Here is a 23,409-nt window from a genome sequence, read left to right on the forward strand (position 1 = left end):
CGTGTGGGGCGCCCTGGGGCACCCAGGCCTGCCCTGTCCCAGGCACTGAGCGGGAGATGCTGAAGCGCACCCACGGGTGCTGCGGGGAGAGGCCAGCTCCGGGCTGAGCAGTGATTTAGGGCCACTTAAACGGGGCCTGTGGCTGGAGAGGGATGGAGGAGGGACCGCCCCCGCCGGTGCCCCCGCTCCGGGTCTGTTCCCCTTCCCCGGAGCACTTCCGCTGATGCCGCTCTCGGAGCTCCCCTGCCGGGATAATGGGATCCACTATCCCGCCGGGATAATGGGATCCAGACCCGCGAGCGGCGGCTGCGGATCGGGGCCGGGGCAGAGCCCGAGCTCCCAGCGCGGCTGCAGGGATGGAGCGAGCTCAGAGCAGCTCCAGTGCCTGAAGGGGCTGCAGGGAACCTGGAGAGGGGCTTGGGACAAGGGATGTAGGGACAGAACAAGGGGAATGGCTTGAACCTGCCCGAGGGGAGACTGAGATGAGCTCTTAGGCAGAAGCTCTTCCCTGGGAGGGTGCTGAGGCGCTGGCACAGGGTGCCCAGAGAAGCTGTGGCTGCCCCATCCCTGGCAGTGCTCAAGGCCAGGTTGGACACAGGGGCTTGGAGCAAGCTGCTCCAGTGGAAGGGGTCCCTGCCCGTGGCAGGGGTTGGAGCTGGATGGGATTTAAGCTCCCTTCCAACCCAAACCATCCCGTGTTTCTGTGGCCCCACGGCTGGGCTGAGGACCCGGGCGTCCGTTCGGGTTGGCAGGACCCCCATGGGGTGTTTGCGTGCGGGCAGGGGAAGGGAGAGGCCGGGAAGGAAGCTTGGCACGGCCGCAGGCCAGGGGACAGCACCGGGCTTGGGAGAGGAAGGCTCTGGTGAGCACTGCAGGGGAAGCCAGGACACGTGTGCACATACGTGTGCGAGTGCACATGCGTGTGCAGGGCGTGCTTGGCAGGAAAGGGTGGTGGCTGTGCGGGGCTGTGTATGGCTGTGGTCACTGTGTGTGTGTGCAAAGTGCCCGTGGGGCTCCCCACATCAGTCAGGCCCGAGAGATGAATGGATCATGGAAGCATGGAATGGTTTGGGTGGGAAGGGACCTTAAAGCTCACCCAGTTCCAGCCCCCTGCCGCGGGCATCATGGCTGAACAGTGTGGGTCATGCTGGGGGGGTCACAGCTGCACATCATCTCCTGGAGACCGAGCACCCGGAGTCTGGGGTGTCCTGGTGGGGGAGCGGATGGGATCAGCCCCATGGCGAGGGGTCGTTGGCTGGCATCACCCAGGGAGATACCGGAGCTGCAGCAGCTCGTCCCCACCAGCATCCCAAGGCATGGAGGGCAGGATGGGGTGCATGGGGGAGCCGCATGCAGCTTGGGGGGATGCAGGAAGTAAGAACTGAATCTCTGCACCCCCCTGCCCTGCACAGCCGTTTCTATGGGGAAACTGAGGCACAGGCAGTGGTTTGCTGACAGCCTGACCCAAACCACGTCCAAAACCACCACAGACGCTCCCTGAGCTCCAGTGCTTCCCATCCCTCTGCTTTCCATGGGAAACAACTGGAGCAGGAGCCACCAACCCAAACCCCTCCTCAGCAGTGACACAGTGAGATGGGGGCAGCACCACAGAGGGACCAAAACCATCCCAAAGGAGCTGTGGCCCCACTGGGAACAGCGGGGAACAGTGGGATGGGCAACAATGGATGGGAAACTGGGAATGTGATGGGAAACACGGGCTGTGCTGTGTGGAGGAAGCGACCGGCCCTTCCCAGCCTGGGTGTGCTCCCTCCTGCTCCCGGTGCCAGCACCCCCTTTCCCATAGGATCCATTGGCAGCGAGGTCGCAAAGACCTTGGTTGAGTGGTGGCACCTTCCTTCAGCCCTGTTTGCCCCGGTCCCATCCCGCTTCTCCAGCCCTCCCCTGGGATGCCTGGCGATGGGAGGTGATGGTGAGGGTGGTGATGAAGGTGGGGATTGCAGGCCCCGGCACAGGGGGGACCGGCTCCCTGCTCATCCCAGGGGATGCTGCCTTTGGAGGGGCAAACGGGGTGGAGTGGGCAGGAGGGATTGCTCTGCCCGGTGGCGACTGCCCCATTCCCAGTGATGGGAACACCCCTGCCCCATTCCCAGCAACAGGAACACCGCCGCTGGCCCCATTCCCAGCCACGGGAACACCCCTGCCCCATTCCCAGCCACGGGAACACCCCTGCCCCATTCCCAGCCATGGGAGCACCCCTGCCCCATTCCCAGTGATGGGAACACCCCAGCCCCATTCCCAGCAACAGGAACACCACCTGGCCCCTGGGCACCCATTCCCAGCCACGGGAACACCCCTGCCCCATTCCCAGCCATGGGAGCACCCCTGCCCCATTCCCAGTGATGGGGCCCCATTCCCAGCAACAGGAACACCGCCGCTGGCCCCATTCCCAGCCACCCGCTCCCCATTCCCAGCCACGGGAACACCCGTGCCCCGTCCCAGCCCGGAGGCATTTCCCTGGGCCTTGCCCCATTCCCAGCAACAATTCCCTGGGCACCCAAGCGCTACCTCATCCTTGTCCGGGAGCCAGGGAAGCAAACACAGGCGGAGCCCCGGCCTCCCTCCCCTCCTCCTCCCGCTCCTGCTCTGCCTCCAGAAGCTTCCCCGGCTCCGGGGCTGAGGCCTCCCGGTGCCTGCCCCACACCTCGATCCCACCGGTGCTGCCCCAGTCCAGCCTCAGCACGGCCCCAGTGCAGACCCAATACAAGCCCAGTGCTGCCCCAGGACAGCTCTGGTACAGCCCCACTAAAGCCCCAGTGCAGACCCAATACAAGCCCAGTACTGCCCCAAGATGGCTCTGGTACAGCCCCACTAAAGCCCCAGTACAGACCCAATACAACCCCAGTACTGCCCCAGGACAGCTCTGGTACAGCCCCACTAAAGCCCCAGTACAGACCCAATACAAGCCCAGAGCTGCCCCAGGACGGCTCTGGTACAGCCCCACTAAAGCCCCAGTGCAGACCCAATACAAGCCCAGAGCTGCCCCAAGATGGCTCTGGTACAGCCCCACTAAAGCCCCAGTACAGACCCAATACAACCCCAGTACTGCCCCAGGACAGCTCTGGTACAGCCCCACTAAAGCCCCAGTACAGACCCAATACAACCCCAGTACTGCCCCAGGACAGCTCTGGTACAGCCCCACTAAAGCCCCAGTTCAGACCCAATACAACCCCAGTACTGCCCCAGGACAGCTCTGGTACAGCCCCACTAAAGCCCCAGTACAGACCCAATACAACCCCAGTACTGCCCCAGGACAGCTCTGGTACAGCCCCACTAAAGCCCCAGTACAGACCCAATACAAGCCCAGAGCTGCCTCAGTACAGCTCTGGTACAGCCCCACTAAAGCCCCAGTACAGACCCAGGATAACCCCAGTACTGCCCCAGTACAAACCCAGTACATCCCCGGTACAGCCCTTGTACAGACCCAGTACTGCCCCAATACAGACCCTGGTACAGTCCCAGTACTGCCCCAGTTCAGCCCAGGTACAGCCCTGGTACAGTCCCAGTACTGCCCCAGTACAGACCCAGTATAACCCTGGTACTGCCCCAGTACAACCCCAGTACAGCCCTGATACATCCCTGGTACAGATCCAGCACTGCCCCAGTACAGACCCTGGTACAGACCCAGTAAACCCCCAGTACAGGCCCAGGTAAAGCCACGGTACTCCCACACTATAGCCCCTATACAGCTCCAGCACAGCCCTGGTAAAGTCCCAGTCCAGTGCCAGCAAAACCCCAGTTCAGCCCAGTGCTGCCCCAGTACAGCTCTGGTACAGCCCCACTAAAGCCTCAGTACAGACCCAGTATAACCCTGATACTGCCCCAGTACAACCCCAGTACATCCCCGGTACAGACCCAGTTCTGCCCCAGTACAGACCCTGGTACAGACCCAGTAAAGCCTCAGTACAGGCCCAGGTAAAGCCATGGAACTCCCACACTATAGCCCCTATACAGCTCCAGTACAGCCCTGGTAAAGTCCCAGTCCAGTGCCAGCAAAACCCCAGTTCAGCCCAGTGCTGCCCCAGTACAGCTCTGGTACAGCCCCACTAAAGCCATGGTACTGCCGCACTATGGCCCCTGTACAGCTCCAGTAAAGCCCCAGTACAGCTCCAGTACAGCCCCGGTGAAGTCCCAGTCCAGCGCCATTAAAACCCCACTACAACCCCAGTTCAGCCCAGTACAGTCAAAGTAAAACCCCACTGCAACCCCAATACAACCCCAGTACAGCCCCAGTACAACTGGGCACTTGCAGCCCTGCCTGCCCGGACCTGTTCCGTCCAGCCGGCCCAGGGTGCAGCATGCACACGCATGTGTGTGTGCATGCCATGGCCATGCATGATCACGCGTGTATGTGTGCACACAGAGCTACTGAGGAGCCCACAGCGACCACCCCCAGCCCCATCCCTCCTGCCTGCAGGGAGCCCAGCACACATCCAGGCTCTTCCCAGTCCCAAACTGGGATCAGGGACTCAGGCCATGGCAGGAGGAGGAAGGAGCAGGCAGTAAGAGGGCAGGTAAGCGTGTGTGCACGGACAGGAGGGATGCAGTGAGCAGAACAGGCACTTGTGTGGTCCATAGGTGTGATCCCAATGGTCTCAATGACCACCCCACTGATCTCAACTATTATCCCAATGGTTTTGGGGATCTTGATGATCCCAACAACCTTCAGGATCCCACTCATTTCAGTGATACAAATGATCCTAGTAATCTCAATGATCCCAATGATCTCAATGACCCAAATGCCCTCAATGATCCCAATGATCTCAATGACCCAACTGATCTCAGTGATCCCAACTGATCTCAATGACCCAAATGCTCTCAATGATCCCAACTGATCTCAATGACCCAAATGCCCTCAATGACCCAAATGCCCTCAATGACCCAACTGATCTCAATGACCCAACTGATCTCAAAGACCCAAATGCTCTCAAAGACCCAAATGCTCTCAATGATCCAAATGCTCTCAAAGACCCAAATGCCCTCAATGATCCCAATGCTCTCAATGACCCAAATGCTCTCAATGATCCCAATGATCTCAATGACCCAACTGATCTCAAAGACCCAAAAAGACCCAAATGCTCTCAAAGACCCAAATGCTCTCAATGACCCAAATGCCCTCAATGATCCCAATGCTCTCAATGACCCAAATGCTCTCAATGATCCCAATGATCTCAATGACCCAACTGATCTCAAAGACCCAAATGCTCTCAATGACCCAAATGCTCTCAAAGACCCAAATGCTCTCAATGACCCAAATGCTCTCAAAGACCCAAATGCTCTCAATGACCCAAATGCTCTCAAAGACCCAAATGCTCTCAATGACCCAAATGCTCTCAAAGACCCAAATGCTCTCAATGACCCAAATGCTCTCAATGATCCCAACTGATCTCAATGATCCCAATGCTCTCAATGACCCAAATGCTCTCAATGATCCCAACTGATCTCGTCGATCCAAATAGCCCCAACAATCCCAATGATCTCATTGATCTCTTTGTGATTTTGAGCCCCTCCCTGGAAGGTTTCTTCTTGGCCTGGGGCCCTTTGGGAGCCGCAGTGTGGCGCCCCCCCCCCCCCCCCGCTTGCCTCCAGCCCCTGCTTCCATGGCGCATCCAGAGCCAGCACTGGGAGGAATGGGGGCACAAACAGAAGCGGATGGGGTGGGAGGACGTGGACGGAGGCGCCGCTGCTCCCGCGCACCGCGGCCGGGATGCCGGGGGTCCCTTTCCCCCTCGGGGCGCGGAGGCAGCGCCGCGGGGCTCGGGTTTCGCGGCTCCTCCCGCTCGCACAACATCTGCAGCAGCTGCGATCGCGATCCGCGGCAGGAAGGCGCGGGGGAAGCGGAGGGAGGCGGGAGCGGGGGCGCTGCGGGCGGCGGCGGCAGCGGGAGCGGAGCCGTTCGGCACCGCCGGCACCCGCGGGCATCGCCGGAGCGCGGAGGGGGCCCCGACCCGTCCCATGCAGAGGTGAGCGGGGAGCAGCGCCCGAGGCGCGGGGCCAGCGGGGACCGGCTCGCCCCCGGCACCCCGCAGTGTGGAGAGCGGGCGGGGGGGTGCCAGGGCGCTGGTGGGGGCGTTGGGACCCCCCTGAGCTCCGGAGGGCCCCGTGTCCCCACGCTGGGGTCCCGGCGGGGACACCTCAATGAGGCACAGGGGTAGCGCCAGCACCGCGCAGGGGCTGTGGCTGAGGCACACCGGGGACATCCCAGCGGAGCCGCGCGATGGGGTGAATCCCACAAAGGATCCCATGCTCGACATCAACACCGAGCCCCCGGCGCCTCTCCCTTGCCTGGCTCTGCCTCCCTGAGTCCAACCCAAACTTGTTTCCTCTCCCTGTTTCCGCGAGCCCCTGCAGAGGCAGAAATGGTGGAAAGTCCTCGAAAACGCTGCTGGAGTGAGCCCCGGGATCCTTCCCCAGAGCTGGAAGCCGTGGGTCAGGCAGCCCCATGTGCAGGCAGCGCGGTCACCGCCCGGGGATGGGGCTGGAGGACACCAGGGCTCCACTGACGCAGCCGATGGGAACCGAGGGACCCACTCGCTTCCTCCAGCAGGGATTATGGGATGCCAGGCTCATGGGGTGCCCCCAGACCTCAGGAGTGCCCTGGCATTGGGTGCAGGGGCTGGGTCTCCGGAGGGGGGCAGGAATCCCCTTTGTGGGGCTGGAGGACACCTCGGTCCCTTGTTCTGCTGCCACCACCACCAGAGTGGGCTGAGGCTGCTCATATTCCTCATGGGAGCCCAGGCAGGGGCTGGGCAGCTCGGGGATGGAGGCAGCCAAGAGCCAACCCCACAATGAGACCTGGATCCTGGTGGGCCTCTGGAATGCTTGTCCGGACCTTCCCGTGGCCTTGGAGGGGCAGGAATGAAGCCATTGGGTCACCACAGCCCGAGGTCTTGCTTCTCCCTCCCACTCCCCGACAGCTCCCGCAGCAGCGGGATGCAGGAAGGCTCCGCTGGGAGCTCAGCCCCCAGGGTGGGGATACAAAGGACATCCCTGCATAGCCCCGTTGGGCTGGGGGGGCAGAACTGGGGTTATCCCCCCCCCCCCCCAGCCCTGGGGCTGCACAAGGGGTGTGCGGGACAAAGGGACACCAGGAATGCAAGCTCAGCGCTGGGCAGGGCTCCCGTTGGAGGAGACCCAAATTCCCAGCGCTGGAGGGGGGAGAACCCCTCGCAGGACCCTCAGAACCCCTTGGGAAGCCCGGTTTGGCCACGGGATCACAGCATCCTTTAGGCAGCAGAAGCCCATCCATAGCACACCGGGGAGGCACCGAGGGCAGGACCCAGGCTCAGGGCCGGCAGCGGGCGCTGGGTTTGGCTTGGGGAGGAGCGAGGCCGCTCCCGATGAGCTCAGCGTGGTCCTGAGCCCGTGGCTCCGCAGGATGGGAGCAGCCGGAGCCGGGCGGTGACCGCTGCATTGACAGGGGGGCTGTAAAGGGTCTCCTGCTGTAAAGGGTCAGGCCCCTGGAGCCAGGCTGAGAGAGCTGGGCTGGGGCAGCCTGGACAAGAGAAGGCTCCTGAAGGGGAGACCTGAGAGCAGCTCCAGTGCCTGAAGGGGCTGCAGGAAAGCTGGAGAGGGGCTTGGGACAAGGGATGTAGGGACAGGCCAAGGGGAATGGCTTTAACCTGCCTGAGGGGAGACTGAGATGAGCTCTTAGGCAGAAGCTCTTCCCTGGGAGGGTGCTGAGGCGCTGGCACAGGGTGCCCAGAGAAGCTGTGGCTGCCCCATCCCTGGCAGTGCTCAAGGCCAGGTTGGACACAGGGGCTTGGAGCAAGCTGCTCCAGTGGAAGGGGTCCCTGCCTGTGGCAGGGGCTGGGGCTGGAGGAGCTTTAAGGTCCCTTTACCCAGGTGTCCATGGGGTCTCCTCACTCCTCAGAGCATCCCAGTCTCCCCTCTGTTGGGTTAAAGCCATTCCCCGGGTCCTGTCCCCAGTCCCTGATGGAATCCTTCACCCCATCATCCCTCACCCCACCATCCCTCACCCCATCATCCCTCATCCCTCACCCCATCATCCCTCACCCCACCATCCCTCACCCCATCATCCCTCACCCCACCATCCCTCACCCCACCATCCCTCACCCCGTCATCCCTCACCCCACCATCCCTCATCCCTCACCCCACCATCCCTCACCCCACCATCCCTCACCCCGTCATCCCTCACCCCATCCCTCATCCCTCACCCCACCATCCCTCATCCCTCACCCCATCATCCCTCCCATCATCCCTCACCCCATCATCCCTCACCCCATCATCCCTCACCCCACCATCCCACACCCCATCATCCCTCATCCCTCACCCCACCATCCCTCACCCCATCATCCCTCACCCCACCATCCCTCACCCCTCCATACCTCATCCCTCACCCCCACATGACTCAACACTAGATCCCTTACCCCACCATCCCTCACCCCATCATCCCTCACCCCACCATCCCTCACCCCACCATCCCTCCCTTTCCCTTGCAGCCACCAGGAAGAGGACCCCACCATGGCCACTCTCCTGGAGCCCGGGATGCAGAACCTGCGCTTGGGTAAGGCTGGGCCCAGGGAGCTGGGGGGGGTCCCTGTCCCCATCACCCCCCATTGTCCGTGTGACACCCGGGGCCCTCTCCCTTCTCCTCCCCACCGCAGTCACCATCCCATGGGGAGCCCCCAGTGCTGCTCCTGCACGGGGGTAACCAGCACCATGTGCATTGAGGAGCCGTGGCCCTGCCGGCGCCAGCCTGAGCACGGAGGTGACGGCAAGGACGGGCTCCATGGGGGTCCCCCAAATCACTGTTGGTCCAGAGCCCACGCGCTGGGGCTGGCTCCGGACCCATGGAAGGATGCTCTGTTCCGGATGGGTCTCCGGAGCCCCACGCTCCAAGCCCGGCTCATCCCCCTGCCTGCCATGGGGGTTGCTTCCCCCCCCCCCCCCCCCCACAACGGGGGGGCTCCGGCCTCCCCCCGCTGCTGGCACACAGAGACATCCCGAGGGACATCCCTGTTTGTCAGGGATCAAATATTCATGGCACGGACACGGATACAGCAAAAGGCACTCACGGAGCATGGAGGGACCGGAGGCGCATCCTGGTGGGGAGCAGCCGGGAGCGGGAGGGGGGGGCACGGGACAAAGCAGGATCCTGGCACCGGGACGTGTCAAGGGATGCAGCCCTGGCCGGGCAAGGAGAGGAAGCGCTGGGGGGAGCTGGGACCGCAGCCCCAGGATGGGGGGGGGGGATCAAGTCCAGCCCCAGCCCCACAGCTGCTGCTGTTGGGGGTCCCAGAGCATCCCCAGGGCAGGCTCTGGGGCTCCCGTGCTGCCAGAGGGATTTAGGGAGCTAACAAGGGACGCACCGGGATGCTCCCTCGGCGCACAGGGGTTGCCCTGGGAGCTGGGGTGGATGCGTGGGTCCATGGGGCGGTTGGATACCCCCGTGCCACTGCCTGGCCCCCACATCCCATTCCCAGGGGTTCCATAACCTCTGGGAAAGGCGGCCCCGCTCCCCCAGCCCCCCCGGAGCAGCTGGAGCCCGTCCATGGTGATTAATCCCCCTGTGCTAATGGGAACCATGTGGCAGGAGGAGCGGAGGCGGCTCCGTGGGGCCGGCACACCGGGAATAGCCGGGAATAACCAGGAACCCAGGGCAGGGTCACGGAGGAGGCAGGGGGGTGGTTGGGGTCCGAGGGGGAGGAAGAGGAGGAGGAGATGGACACTTGCCCTGCCTCAGTGCCCCCCAGCACCTCTCATCCCAAGTTTTCCCCCCATCCCAGGGGCAATGGGGACACGGGGCTGGCAGGTCCTTGGCTCCCTGTGCTGCTTCCTCTCTGGTGATGGAGGGGGCGTTGAGCCCGTGTCTCCTCACCAGATCCTGCCCACGCCGCTGCGTGGAACCCCCCGAAACCACAACCAGGCCACCCCGACCATGGAATGGGTTGGAAGGGACCTCAAAGCTCCTCCAGCTCCAGCCCCTGCCACGGGCAGGGACCCCTTCCACTGGAGCAGCTTGCTCCAAGCCCCTGTGTCCAACCTGGCCTTGAACACTGCCAGCGATGGGGCATCTTCCCATCGGGCAAGCGCTGATGTCCCCAGGCCACAGAGGAGGAGGAGATCCCTCATTCCTGGAGCCCTTCTTCACCCCTTATCCCCCCCCATAGGCAGCGAGAGGGATGCCCATGAGCTCCCCAGTGCTAACACCAAGTGTAACTGGTTCCTGCACCTCCTGACACCTCCAAGGGCTTCCTCTCTTGCTATTTAACCAGCGCTGGCGAGCTCCTTCCTTACACTGGTTGAACCCCAGACCTGCCCTCTATGGATCCCACCGGGATCAGCGGCCATGACCCATTGGGATGTCTCCATCGCAGCGAGAGGATGCCGTGTGCTGCCCTCCCCTAAGGGAAGGGTCTCAAGGAGGATCCAGGTCCTGCTCCATCCCCATCCCTGTCCCCCTGTGTCCACAGGTGCCAGTGGCGAGCGCTGCCCCACGCCGTCCCCCCCCGGCTCCCCGGAGACCCCTCACGATAGCTGCAGCATCGCCCCATTGACGCCCTCCCAGTCACCGGTAAGGAACGGGGGGGTCCCTGGGTCTGTTCTCGTGGCATTGCCCCCCATTTTGGCCTTCCCCTGGTCAGTGGTGACCCCCCCATTGCCTCCCATCCCGGTTTCCATCCCCAACAGCAGCCCAAGGGTGGGTCAGCGTGACCCCAGGGCATCCTTTAGGCATGGGACTGCTGGGATGGAGGAGGCAGGAGAGGAGCCGGAGGAGCACCAGCATCCGTTCCAGTTTAAGTCACTGCGAGGCTGCGGGCTCAGCTCGCTCCCGTGGGCATCCCGGAGGATGGAGGGCGGCAGGGAACGTGCCGGAGCAGGGACACGTCGGAGACAAGCTCCTGAGCCGTGTTCCTGCCGGCGCTCTTCACGGCCGGCTGCCTCCTGCGCCCCGCAAAGCGGGACGTGTTAAAAGTTAATGAGGGCTTTTAGCTTCCCGTGTCTGCCCCGCACGCCTGGGAGCCTCCGGCATGGATACAGGGATCACCGTGACTTCACGGTCCCCTTGGCACCTCCACCCGCCATCGCCAGCCGCGAGACAAGGGATGGGGAGCAACAGGGGGGCCAGGAAAGCATCAGAGAACCCGCCAGGGGCATTCGGGCCAGGAAGGGTTTGGGTTGGGGGGTCCACGGGGTGGGATGAGGCTCCTGGAACAGAGATGGGGAGCAGCTGACAATGCAGTCATGGAATCATGGACTGGTTTGGGTTGAAGGGACCTTAAAGCTCCTCCAGCCCCAACCCCTGCCTCGGGCAGGGACCCCTTCCACTGGAGCAGCTCGCTCCGAGCCCCATCCAAACCCTTTGTCCCACGGAGCTTTAGGAGCAATCACAGCATCCCCACGGAGCCTGGTGCCCGCCGAGCCTTTGCTCCATGGTCCGGAGCTGGGCAAGAGGAGGAATCGGCCCTTGCTGCCGGCACCAGAGCAAAGCACAGCATCAGCGCATCCCTTGCCCTGGTCCATGGGGGGTTAAACCCCTTACCCAGTTTTCGGGCAGCATCCAGCCCCGTTTGGGTGCGTGCCCTCGGCGCAGAGCCCATCCCGAAGGGCTTCCCTCGTGTTCCAGAGGAGCGAGGCTCGCTCGCGGCAAACCGCGTCCTTCGCCGTGGTGGTGGCCATCGACTTCGGCACCACGTCCAGCGGATACGCCTTCAGCTTCCGCAGCGACCCCGAGGCCATCCACATGATGAGGTGAGGGGCAGCGAGGCCGCCTTGAGGGGGGCAGCGGGACCCCGCCGTGGGGTGGAGGGAGCCCGGGGGATGCTCTCTGCTTCAGCCGTGGGCAGCTCCCCGTTAGGGCTCCGCTCGTTAGAGCCCCGGGGGAGCAGCGCAAGCTCCGCGCACGGCCTCGGCAGGGACCTTGCCCCGTTCTGCGTCCCTTGGGGCGCTGCCATGGGGTGAACACAGCGGGGCCGGGGCCGGGGCCGGCCTTGAGCTTCACAGGCTCCTGTTCGCAGGAAATGGGAAGGAGGGGACCCGGGGGTGGCCAACCAGAAGAGCCCGACCAGCCTCCTGCTCACGCCCGACGGCGCCTTCCACAGCTTCGGCTACACGGCCAGGGACTATTACCATGACCTGGACCCCGAGGAGGCCCGCGAGTGGCTCTACTTCGAGAAGTTCAAGATGAAGATCCACAGCACGAGCGTACGGCAGGGGGCACGGGGCACAGGGCATGGGGCATGGAGCATGGGGCATGGGGCATGGGGCATGGGGCACGGGGCACAGGGCATGGGGCATGGAGCATGGGGCATGGGGCATGGGGCATGGGGCATGGGGCATGGGGCATGGGGCACGGGGCATGGGGCACGGAGCATGGGGCATGGGGCATGGAGCATGGGGCATGGGGCACGGAGCATGGGGCATGGGGCATGGAGCATGGGGCACAGGGCATGGAGCATGGGGCACGGAGCATGGGGCATGGGGCACAGGGCATGGGGCACGGAGCATGGGGCACGGAGCATGGGGCACGGGGCATGGGGCATGGAGCATGGAGCATGGGGCACGGAGCATGGGGCACGGGGCATGGAGCAGGGGGCATGGGGCACGGGGCATGGGGCACAGAGCATGGGGCATGGGGCACGGAGCATGGGGCACGGGGTATGGGGCACGGGGCACAGAGCATGGGGCACGGAGCATGGGGCACGGGGTATGGGGCACGGGGCACAGAGCATGGGGCACGGAGCATGGGGCATGGAACATGGGGCACGGGTCATGGGGCATGGAATGGGTTGGGTGGAAGGCTTGGAGCGTGGGGCTCCAGAGACCCATCCGGACCAGAGCATCCTTCCATGGGTCCATGAATATTTGATCCCTGACAAACAGGGATGTCCCTCGGGATGTCTCTGTGTGCCAGCAGCGGGGGGAGGCCGGAGCCCCCCCGTTGTGGGGAAGGGGGGAAGCATCCCCCAGGTCAGGCAGGGGGATGAGCCGGGCTTGGAGCGTGGGGCTCCGGAGACCCATCCGGAACAGAGCATCCTTCCATGGGTCCGGAGCCAGCCCCAGCGCGTGGGCTCTGGACCAACAGTGATTTGGGGGACCCCCATGGAGCCCGTCCTTGCCGTCACCTCCGTGCTCAGGCTGGCGCCGGCAGGGCCACGGCTCCTCAATGCACATGGTGCTGGTTACCCCCGTGCAGGAGCAGCACTGGGGGCTCCCCATGGGATGGTGACTGCGGTGGGGAGGAGAAGGGAGAGGGCCCCGGGTGTCACACGGACAATGGGGGGTGATGGGGACAGGGACCCCCCCAGCTCCCTGGGCCCAGCCTTACCCAAGCGCAGGTTCTGCATCCTGGGCTCCAGGAGAGTGGCCATGGTGGGGTCCTCTTCCTGGTGGCTGCAAGGGAAAGGGAGGAATGGTGGGGTGAGGGATGGTGGGGTGAGGGATGATGGGGTGAGGGATGATGGGGTGAGGGATGAGGGATGGTGGGGTGAGGGATGAGGGATGGTGGGGTGAGGGATGAGGGATGGTGGGGTGAGGGATGATGGGGTGAGGGATGGTGGGGTGAGGGATGATGGGGTGAGGGATGGTGGGGTGAGGGATGGTGGGGTGAGGGATGATGGGGTGGGGTGAGGGATGGTGGGGTGAGGGATGAGGGATGATGGGGTGAGGGATGGTGGGGTGAGGGATGATGGGGTGAGGGATGGTGGGGTGAGGGATGATGGGGTGAGGGATGAGGGATGATGGGGTGAGGGATGAGGGATGGTGGGGTGAGGGATGATGGGGTGAGGGATGATGGGGTGAGGGATGATGGGGTGAGGGATGAGGGATGGTGGGGTGAGGGATGATGGGGTGAGGGATGGTGGGGTGAGGGATGATGGGGTGAGGGATGGTGGGGTGAGGGATGATGGGGTGAGGGATGAGGGATGGTGGGGTGAGGGATGGTGGTGGGGTGAGGGATGATGGGGTGAGGGATGAGGGATGATGGGGTGAGGGATGAGGGATGGTGGGGTGAGGGATGATGGGGTGAGGGATGAGGGATGGTGGGGTGAGGGATGATGGGGTGAGGGATGAGGGATGGTGGGGTGAGGGATGATGGGGTGAGAGATGAGGGATGGTGGGGTGAGGGATGATGGGGTGAGGGATGAGGGATGGTGGGGTGAAGGATTCCATCAGGGACTGGGGACAGGACCCAAGGAATAGCTTTAACCCAACAGAGGGGAGACTGGGATGCTCTGAGGGGTGAGGAGACCCCATGGACACCTGGGTAAAGGGACCTTAAAGCTCCTCCAGCCCCAACCCCTGCCACGGGCAGGGACCCCTTCCACTGGAGCAGCTTGCTCCAAGCCCCTGTGTCCAACCTGGCCTTGAGCACTGCCAGGGATGGGGCAGCCACAGCCTCTCCGGGAGCCCAGGACACCCCATTTGCTGCCGCTGCCCTTCCCGCAGGACCTCACCATGAGCACGGAGCTGGAAGCCGTCAACGGGAAGAAGCTGCAGGCGCTGGAGGTGTTCGCGCACGCGCTCCGCTTCTTCAAGCAGCACGCGGTGCAGGTAGGGCCACGGCCCCCTCTTCCCTCCTCTGCCTCCCCGCTGCCGGGGCGCTGCTCCCCGCCTCCCATCCTGGGGCTCCATCCCGCCAGGAGCTGAAGGAGCAGTGCCCGGCGCTGCCCGAGCGCGATGCCATCCGCTGGGTCATCACCGTGCCGGCCATCTGGAAGCAGCCGGCCAAGCAGTTCATGAGGGAGGCTGCATACAGGGTGAGGGTGGGGTGGGGTGGGGTGGGAGGGGATGGAGAGGGATGAGATGGGATGGACAGGGATGGGATGGGATGGGATGGAAAGGGATGGGATGGGCAGGGATGGGATGGACAGGGCTGGAATGGGCTGGGATGTTCAGGGATGGGATGGGGTGGGATGGGATGGGCTGGGATGCACAGGGATGCGATGGGCAGGGATGGGATGGGATGGGCAGGGATAGGCAGGGGTGGGATGGGATGAGATGCTCAGGGATGGGATGTTCAGGGATGGGTTGCTCAGGGATGGGATGTTCAGGGATGGGATGTTCAGGGATGGGATGCTCAGGGATGGGATGCTCAGGGATGGGATGCTCAGGGATGGGATGTTCAGGGATGGGTTGCTCAGGGATGGGATGTTCAGGGATGGGATGCTCAGGGATGGGATGCTCAGGGATGGGATGCTCAGGGATGGGATGTTCAGGGATGGGTTGCTCAGGGATGGGATGTTCAGGGATGGGATGCTCAGGGATGGGATGTTCAGGGATGGGATGCTCAGGGATGGGATGTTCAGGGATGGGATGCTCAGGGATGGGATGTTCCCCCCTCCATCCCCATGTCCCGTTACCCCTCCAGGCCGGGCTGGTGTCCCCGGAGAGCCCGGAGCAGCTCCTGATCGCGCTGGAGCCCGAGGCCGCCTCCATCTACTGCAGGAAGCTCCGGCTCCATCAACTGATCGACCTGAGCTGCAAGGCCGCGGGCACGGGGCTGGCTCCGGAGCATCCCATTGACTCCAGCTTCCGGCAGGGTGAGCGGCGCCGGCATCACCCCAGACTGGGTCCTGCTCTTCCATCCAGAGGGGCATTCCCACAGGGATGAGCATCCCGGGGAGCTCCCAGGGCAGGGAGCTGGTCTCAGTCATGGACCCGGCGCCTGCCTCCCGCTCGGCATCAGCGATGGAGCAGAGCCGCAGCCGGGGAAGCAGCGATGGCTCCCTCCCCGCTCCTCCGCCCCCGGCCCTTTTCCACGCTCCCATCCCCTTCCCTGCGGTTTTCCTTGCTCTGGCACTTCATCCAACGCGGCTGAGCCAAGGGAAAGCCTCAGCGCAGGGACAGGGAAGAGCTGGGTCCGGGACCCGCGGCATCCCCAGCTGACGGGGAAACCGAGGCAGGGCTGAGCGGGGCCTTGTGCCAAGGGGGGAAATGAGACCCCATGCACTCTGCTTCCCCCTTTCCCCCCCTATCCCCCGTTCCAAGCCCACCCGAGCCGTGCACCCCCCACGGGCTTAGCCCCTGCCATCAGCCCGACCTGCCCTCGCCGCCTCCCCCCTTCCCTTTCCCGGCATTCCCGTTTCTGCTGCCTCAGCTGGAATGTCGCTGGATCCCTCCCAGCGGCTCCCCTTGGCCCTGACCACCCCAGCGCCCCCATAGGGGCCGAGGCCTCGGGCTTCCCGATCCCACAGCGACCTCCCTGTATGGGGAGAGGATCACCCCCCCCCCCGCCCCACGGAGCTCCCCCCATGTGTGGTCTGGAGCTGGGATCATCCGGTGCCTCCTGCCTTTGTCTTGGCCGGGGCCGCATCCGGATGCATGGAGCTGCATCCCGGAGGCTGAGGGTGATGGACCTGGTGCTGCATGTGCATCCCGGCGTGCCGAAAACAGGGATAACCCCACATTCCCAAAGAGCTCCTGCCCTTCCGGGTGCTTTGGTGATGGGAGGGGGGGGGGGAAGCAGAGGAAACCCCACCCGGGAAGAGGGAAAAGGGCACTGGATGCGGTGAGCTGGGGTCCCATAGGATCCTATGGGATAATGGGAAGAGCAGCAGGGATGGCTGCGTTACATCGGGTTGGGAGGGAGCGGAAAACCAGTGCATCCCACCGTGGCATTCCCAATGCACATGGGCTGCTCCCCTCCGATCCTGATGCTGGCACTGCCGTTGCATCCCGCAGCCCGGGAACAGCTCCGGAGATCCCGTCACAGCCGCACGTTCCTGGTGGAATCGGGAATGGGGGAGCTCTGGTCGGAAATGCAGGCAGGTAGGAGAAGGGATGGCTCCATGGAAGGGCCCGATTGGGATCACGCTGGGATGGGAAGAGGGGCTGGAGGGGTCACCAAGGGTCCTTGCATGGGGGTGATGCGCTTGGAGCAGTGGGATGCATCCCCTGGGGTACCCACCCCATGGGCTTGGGGCAACGGGCTCAGCCCGTTGCCCCAAGCCCATGGGGTGGGTACCCCAGGGGGAGCAGGCCTGATGCACGGTGATGGGCTATGGGGTGGGGAGCACACAGGAGCATGGGGTGGGTATCCCAGAGGGTCAGGCCTGATGCACGGTGATGGGCTATGGGGTGGGGAGCACACAGGAGCATGGGGTGGGTATCCCAGAGGGTCAGGCCTGATGCACGGTGATGGGCTATGGGGTGGGGAGCACACAGGAGCATGGGGTGCGTATCCCAGAGGGTCAGGCCTGATGTAGGGTGATGGGCTATGGGGTGGGGGGCAGCCAAGACCATGGGGTGGGGGGCACCCAGGACCACCCCCCCTCAGCCCCTGGCACTGCCCATAGGTGACAGGTACATCGTGGCTGACTGCGGGGGGGGCACCGTGGACCTCACCGTGCATCAGATCGAGAAGCCCCAGGGGACGCTGAAGGAGCTCTACAAAGCCTCAGGTGAGGGGGACACCCCAAAAGGGGGGACCCCATCATAAGGGGTTTGGGGTCCCCTCGGTGGCAGCAGTGGGGTCGTGGCGCCATCTGGTGACAGCGAGGAGAAGGGCAGGGAGGGGGGACAGGGATGCTGGATGCGGGGACAAGGGGGGACAGGGATGTTGGGATGGGGGTGACAGTGGGACATGGGTGTTGGGATATGGGGGTACAAGGTGGGACAGGGATGTTGGGATGGGGGTGACAGTGGGATATGGGTGATGGATTATGAGGGTACAAGGTGGGACAGGGATGCTGGGATGGGGGTGACAGTGGGATATGGGTGATGGGTTTGGGGGTACAAGGTGGGACAGGGATGCTGGGATGGGGGTGACTGTGGGACATGGGTGTTGGGATATGGGGGTACAAGGTGGGACAGGGATGCTAGGATGGGGGTGACAGTGGGACATGGGTGATGGGTTATGGGGGTACAAGGTGGGACGGGGTGCTGGGATGGGGGTGCTGGGATGGGGGTAACAGTGGGACATGGGTGATGGGTTATGGGGGTACAAGGTGGGACAGGGGTGCTGAGTGGGGGGGTCAGATGGGGCAGGGATTCAGGTGGGACAGGGATGCTGCATTGAGGGGTGACGGAGGGACAGGGGTGCTGGGCTGGGGCAGGCAGGGACAGGGGTGCTGCGGGGCAGGACAAGGCCAGAAGCTGAGGCCCAGAGCACCCAACCTGGGGCCACGGACCCACCGGTGTCCCCATGTGCCAGCCGGGGCAGCACCGGGTGATGCTGGGCTGTGGGACATGAGGATGGGGGCCATGGGGATGGAGGACATGGGGATGGGGGCCATGGGGATGGAGAACATAGGGATGGGGGACATGGGGATGGAGTAATAGGGATGGGGGACATGGGGATGGGGGACATGGGGATGGAGTAATAGGGATGGGGGACATGGGGATGGGGGACATGGGGATGGCGGACATATGGATGGGGGCCATGGCGATGGAGAACATAGGGATGTGGGACATGGGGATGGGGGACATGGGGATGTAGTAATGGGGATGGAGTAATGGGGATGGGGGACATGGGGATGGAAGACATGGGGATGGAGAACATAGGGATGAGGCACATGGGGACTGGGGACATGGGGATGGGGGTTATGGGGATGGGGGACATGGGGATGGGGGACATGGGGATGGGGGTTACGGGGATGGGGCACATGGGGATGGAGCACATGGGGATGGGGGACATGGGGACAGTGCCCGATCCACCCCTCTGGCTCCGCAGGGGGTCCCTATGGGGCCGTGGGGGTGGACCTGGCCTTCGAGCAGCTCCTGTGCCACATCTTCGGGGCGGATTTCATCTCCACGTTCAAGGCCAAGCGCCCGGCGGCCTGGGTGGACCTCACCATCGCCTTCGAGGCGCGGAAGCGAGCGGCGGCCCCGGCCCGCGCCAGCGCCCTCAACATCTCCCTGCCCTTCTCCTTCATCGACTTCTACCGCAAGCACCGCGGGCAGAACGTGGAGACGGCGCTGAAGAGGAGCAAGTGAGGGCCTGGGGGGGGGAATGGGGCTTGGGGTGCTCTAAACTGGGGTGCTCTGCTCCTGGGAGGGGGGAGCCACTGGTGAGGGCAGGCCTGGATCTTCTCTCCTTCCCCAGTGTTAACTTGGTGAAGTGGTCGTCCCAAGGGATGCTGCGGATGTCCCCCGAGGCCATGAGCGAGCTCTTCCAGCCCACCATCAGCCAGATCATCAAACACATCGGTAGGGCTTCATGGAGTCAGGGAATGGGCTGGCTTGGAAAGGAGCAATCATGGAATCACAGCATGGTTTGGGTTGGAAGGGACCTCAAAGCTCCTCCAGCCCCAACCCCTGCCCCGGGCAGGGACCCCTTCCACTGGAGCAGCTTGCTTCAAGCCCCTGTGTCCAACCTGGCCTTGAGCACTGCCAGGGATGGGGCTCTTCTTGTTGAGCATCTTCTTGTACCTGCTACTGATCCGGTAGCCATGGGCAGGGCCTCCTCACACTGGGTGTGTTGAAGGGTGGGAACAGGCATTGCAAAGGGGGTCCCCTTGTGCCTTGGGATCCTGACACCCTCCCGCCATCACTGGGGTAGGGGCAAAGGTTGGACTTGATGACAACAATGGTTGGACTTGATCCTAATGGGGGGACTTGACTTAAATGGTTGGACTTGATGATCTCAATGGTTGGACTCTATCTCAGTGGTTGGACTTGGTGATCTCAATGACTGGGCTTGATCTTAATGGTTGGACTCGATTGTAATGGTTGGACTTGATCTCAATGGCTGGACTTAATCATGGTTGATCTCAGTGGTTGGACTTGATAATGGTTGGAATTGACGATGGTTGGACTTGATGATCTCAATGGTTGGACTTGATCTCAACGGTTGGACTTGATCTTAATGTTTGGACTTCATGATCTCAATGGTTGGTCTTAGGACTCTCAGTTGTTGGACTTGATGATCTCAATGGTTGGACTTGATCTCAACGGTTGGACTTGATCTTAATGTTTGGACTTGATGATCTCAATGGTTGGTCTTAGGACTCTCAGTTGTTGACCTTGATGATCTCAATGGCTGGACTTGGTCTTAATGGACTCTATCTCAGTGGCTGGACTTGATGTTCTCAATGGTTGAACTTGGTGATAATGGACTTCTTGATCTCAGTGGTTGGACTTGATGTCCTCAATGGTTAGATTTGATCTCAGTGGCTGGACTTGACAGCGGTTGGACTTGATGATCTCAATGGTTGGATTTGTTGATCTCAGAGGTTGGACTTGATAATGGTTGGACTTAATGGTTGGACTTGGTGACCTCGGTGGTTGGACTTGATCTCAATGGTTGGGCTTGATCTCAACGGTTAGACTTAATGGTTGGACTTGATGATCTCAGTGGTTGGACTTGTTGATCTCAGTGGTAATTTAATGGTTGGACTTGACCTTAGTGGTTGGACTTGATCTGAATGGTTGGGCTTGACCTTAGTGGTTGGACTTGATCTCAATGGTTGGGCATGATCTCAATGGTTGGACTTAATGGTTGGACTTGATGATCTCAATGGTTGGACTTGACCTGAATGGTTGGACTTAATGATATCAATGGTTGGACTTGATCTCAACGGTTGGACTTAATGGTTGGACTTGATGATCTCAGTGGTTGGACTTGACCTTTAATGGTTGGACTTGATCTCAATGGTTGGGTTTGATTTCAACCGTTGAACTCGGTGACCTCAGTGGTTGGACTCGATGACCTTCACGGTCTTTCCCACCCCGTTTTGCCTCGGTGACTCCACAGCCACCCCCACAGCCCCAACTCCCCCCGCTCTCCCCCTTTCCCCTCCCCAGACGATCTCCTCAAGAAGCCGGAGGTCCAAGGCATCAAGTTCCTGTTCCTGGTGGGGGGCTTCGCCGAGTCGCCCATGCTGCAGGGCGCGGTGCAGGCGGCGTTGGGCGCGGCGTGCCGGGTGCTGGTGCCGCAGGACGTGGGGCTCACCATCCTCAAGGGCGCCGTGCTCTTCGGCCTCGACCCCACCGTCGTGCGCGTGCGCCGCTCGCCCCTCTCCTACGGCGTGGGCGTGCTCAACAAGTTCGTGGAGGGGAAGCACCCCCGCGAGAAGCTGCTGCTGAAGGGCGGCCGGGCCTGGTGCACCGACGTCTTCGAGCGCTTCGTGGCCGTGGACCAGTCGGTGGCGTTGGGCGAGGTGGTGCAGCGCCGGTACTGCCCGGCGCGGCCGGGCCAGCGCAGGACCGTCATCAACGTCTACTGCAGCGCCTCCGACGAGGCGCAGTACATCACCGACCCCGGCGTGCGCAAGTGCGGCACCGTCAGCCTGGAGCTGGAGGAGCTGGGCCGCGGCGCGGGCGCGCGCAGGGAGATCCGCGCCTCCATGCAGTTCGGAGACACCGAGATCAAGGTGACCGCCGTGGACGTCAGCACCGCCAAGACCGTGCGGGCCACCATCGACTTCCTCGGCAACTGAGCCCCGCGGCACCCGCGTGGGGGGTGATGCGGCACCCGTGGGTGCTCTGGGACATCTGTGGGTGCTGTGGGACACCCATGGGTGCTCTGGGACATCTGTGGGTGCTGTGGGACACCCATGGGTGCTCTGGGACATCCCGTGGGTGCTGTGGGACATCCCATGGGTGCTCTGGGACATCCCGTGGGTGCTCTGGGACATCCCGTGGGTGCTCTGGGACATCCGTGGGTGCTGTGGGACATCCCATGGGCGCTCTGGGACGCCTGTGGGTGCTGTGGGATGCCCCATGGGTGCTGTGGGACATCTGTGGGTGCTGTGGGACATCCCATGGGTGCTCTGGGACGCCCCATGGGTGCTGTGGGACATCTGTGGGTGCTGTGGGACATCCCATGGGTGCTCTGGGACGCCCCATGGGTGCTGTGGGACATCCCATGGGTGCTCTGGGACATCCCATGGGTGCTGTGGGACGCTCCATGCGTGCTGTGGGACACCCATGGGTGCTGTGGGACATCCCATGGGTGCTCTGGGACATCCGTGGGTGCTGTGGGACATCCCATGGATGCTCTGGGACATCCCATGGGTGCTGTGGGACATCCGTGGGTGCTCTGGGACATCCCATGGGTGCTGTGGGACATCCCATGGGTGCTCTGGAACATCCCATGGGCGCTCTGGGACGCCTGTGGGTGCTGTGGGACGCCCCATGGGTGCTGTGGGACACCCATGGGTGCTGTGGGACATCCCATGGGTGCTCTGGGACATCCCATGGGTGCTCTGGGACATCCCATGGGTGCTGTGGGACATCCGTGGGTGCTGTGGGACATCCCATGGGTGCTCTCGGACATCCGTGGGTGCTGTGGGACACCCCATGGGTGCTGTGAGACATCCGTGGGCGCTGTGGGACACCCCATGGGTGCTTTGGGACACCCGTGGGTGCTGTGGGACACCCCATGAGTGCTTTGGGACACCACATTGGTCCTTTGGGACACCCATGGATGCTTTGGGACACCCATGGGTGATCTGGAACACGCCATGAGTGCTCTGGGGCACCCACGGGTGCTTTGGGATATGCCATTGGTCCTTTGGGACACCCCATTAGTACTCTGGGACATCCCATGGGTGCTTTGGGACACCCATTAGTGCTTTGGAACACCCCGTTGGTCCTTTAGGACACCCCATGAGTGCTCTGGGGGACACCCATGGGTGCTTTGGAACACCCTAGAGATCCTTTGGAACACCCCATTAGTGCTTTGGGACACCCCCTTGTTTTAGGACACCCATTCGTATTTTGGGACACCCACAGACGCTTTGGGCCACCCACGGGCGCTTTGGGGATGCTCATCAGTGTTTGAGACACCCATTTGTGTTTCGGGACCCCCCCAGGTACTTTAGGGCACTTCTGGGTGCTCCGAGACACCCCATGAGTGCTCTGGGACACCCATGGGTGCAAGGACGCAGGCAGACACCGAGCTGCCACCAGGCCCCTCTTGCAGGCCCTCGACTCAAGGGACACCCCAAAGCTGCTGCACCTCCCATAGGAATGGGTCGGGATTTGACTGTTAGGAAACGGCCGCCCCCCAAGTGTGGGTCGTGGCCACCACCAAGCCCCAGAGCACCCCTGAGGCCCCAGCCCCACATCCTGCACCCACAGAGATGGATTTTGTCACACACCCCCCCCAGTGCAGCCCAGTGAGGATGGGGCAGGGACACAGCGGGGGGCCCAGACCCCCTTGCAATGGGACTGTGCAGCACGAAGCCCCTCACCCCATCCCCATCCCCACACAGGGATAGGCTCCTGCAGCCCCTTGTACCCTTACGGGGTGCCCCTTCTCCGTCCCCCCCGTGTCCTCCATAGGGTTTAATGGGGTTGCAGCACCAGCCCCAGTGCTCCCAGGGGGTTCAATGGGGGTGAATTGGGCTCCATCCCCCCCCCCCAGCTCCAGTTTACTCTTTACCTCTATAGGTTTGTACTTAACCCCCACACATACATGTATATGTATATATATATCTCTATATTTATATCTATATATATAGGCACATGAAGCCTCCTGTTGCT

At 62.7% G+C, this 23,409-nt stretch overlaps 1 protein-coding gene across 1 annotated transcript; it reads left to right on the forward strand.

The window, feature by feature from the left end:
* The first annotated feature begins 8,484 nt into the window (after positions 1-8,484).
* On the forward strand, positions 8,485-21,360 carry HSPA12B (heat shock protein family A (Hsp70) member 12B). Its single transcript, XM_057410320.1, has 12 exons — positions 8,485-8,545; positions 10,455-10,555; positions 11,609-11,733; positions 12,000-12,186; positions 14,428-14,532; positions 14,622-14,738; positions 15,350-15,521; positions 16,663-16,749; positions 17,277-17,381; positions 18,653-18,911; positions 19,025-19,128; positions 20,725-21,360. The coding sequence occupies exons 1-12, from the start codon at positions 8,503-8,505 to the stop codon at positions 21,357-21,359; spliced, it is 2,040 nt and encodes a 679-aa protein (XP_057266303.1). The 5' UTR covers positions 8,485-8,502; the 3' UTR covers position 21,360.
* Positions 21,361-23,409: the final 2,049 nt, after the last annotated feature.

Source organism: Pezoporus wallicus, unplaced genomic scaffold, assembly GCF_028554395.1.
Source record: "Pezoporus wallicus isolate ANWC-B61680 ecotype Strahan unplaced genomic scaffold, APGP_CSIRO_Pwel_v1 contig_9622, whole genome shotgun sequence".
Taxonomy (NCBI): Eukaryota; Metazoa; Chordata; class Aves; order Psittaciformes; family Psittacidae; genus Pezoporus; species Pezoporus wallicus.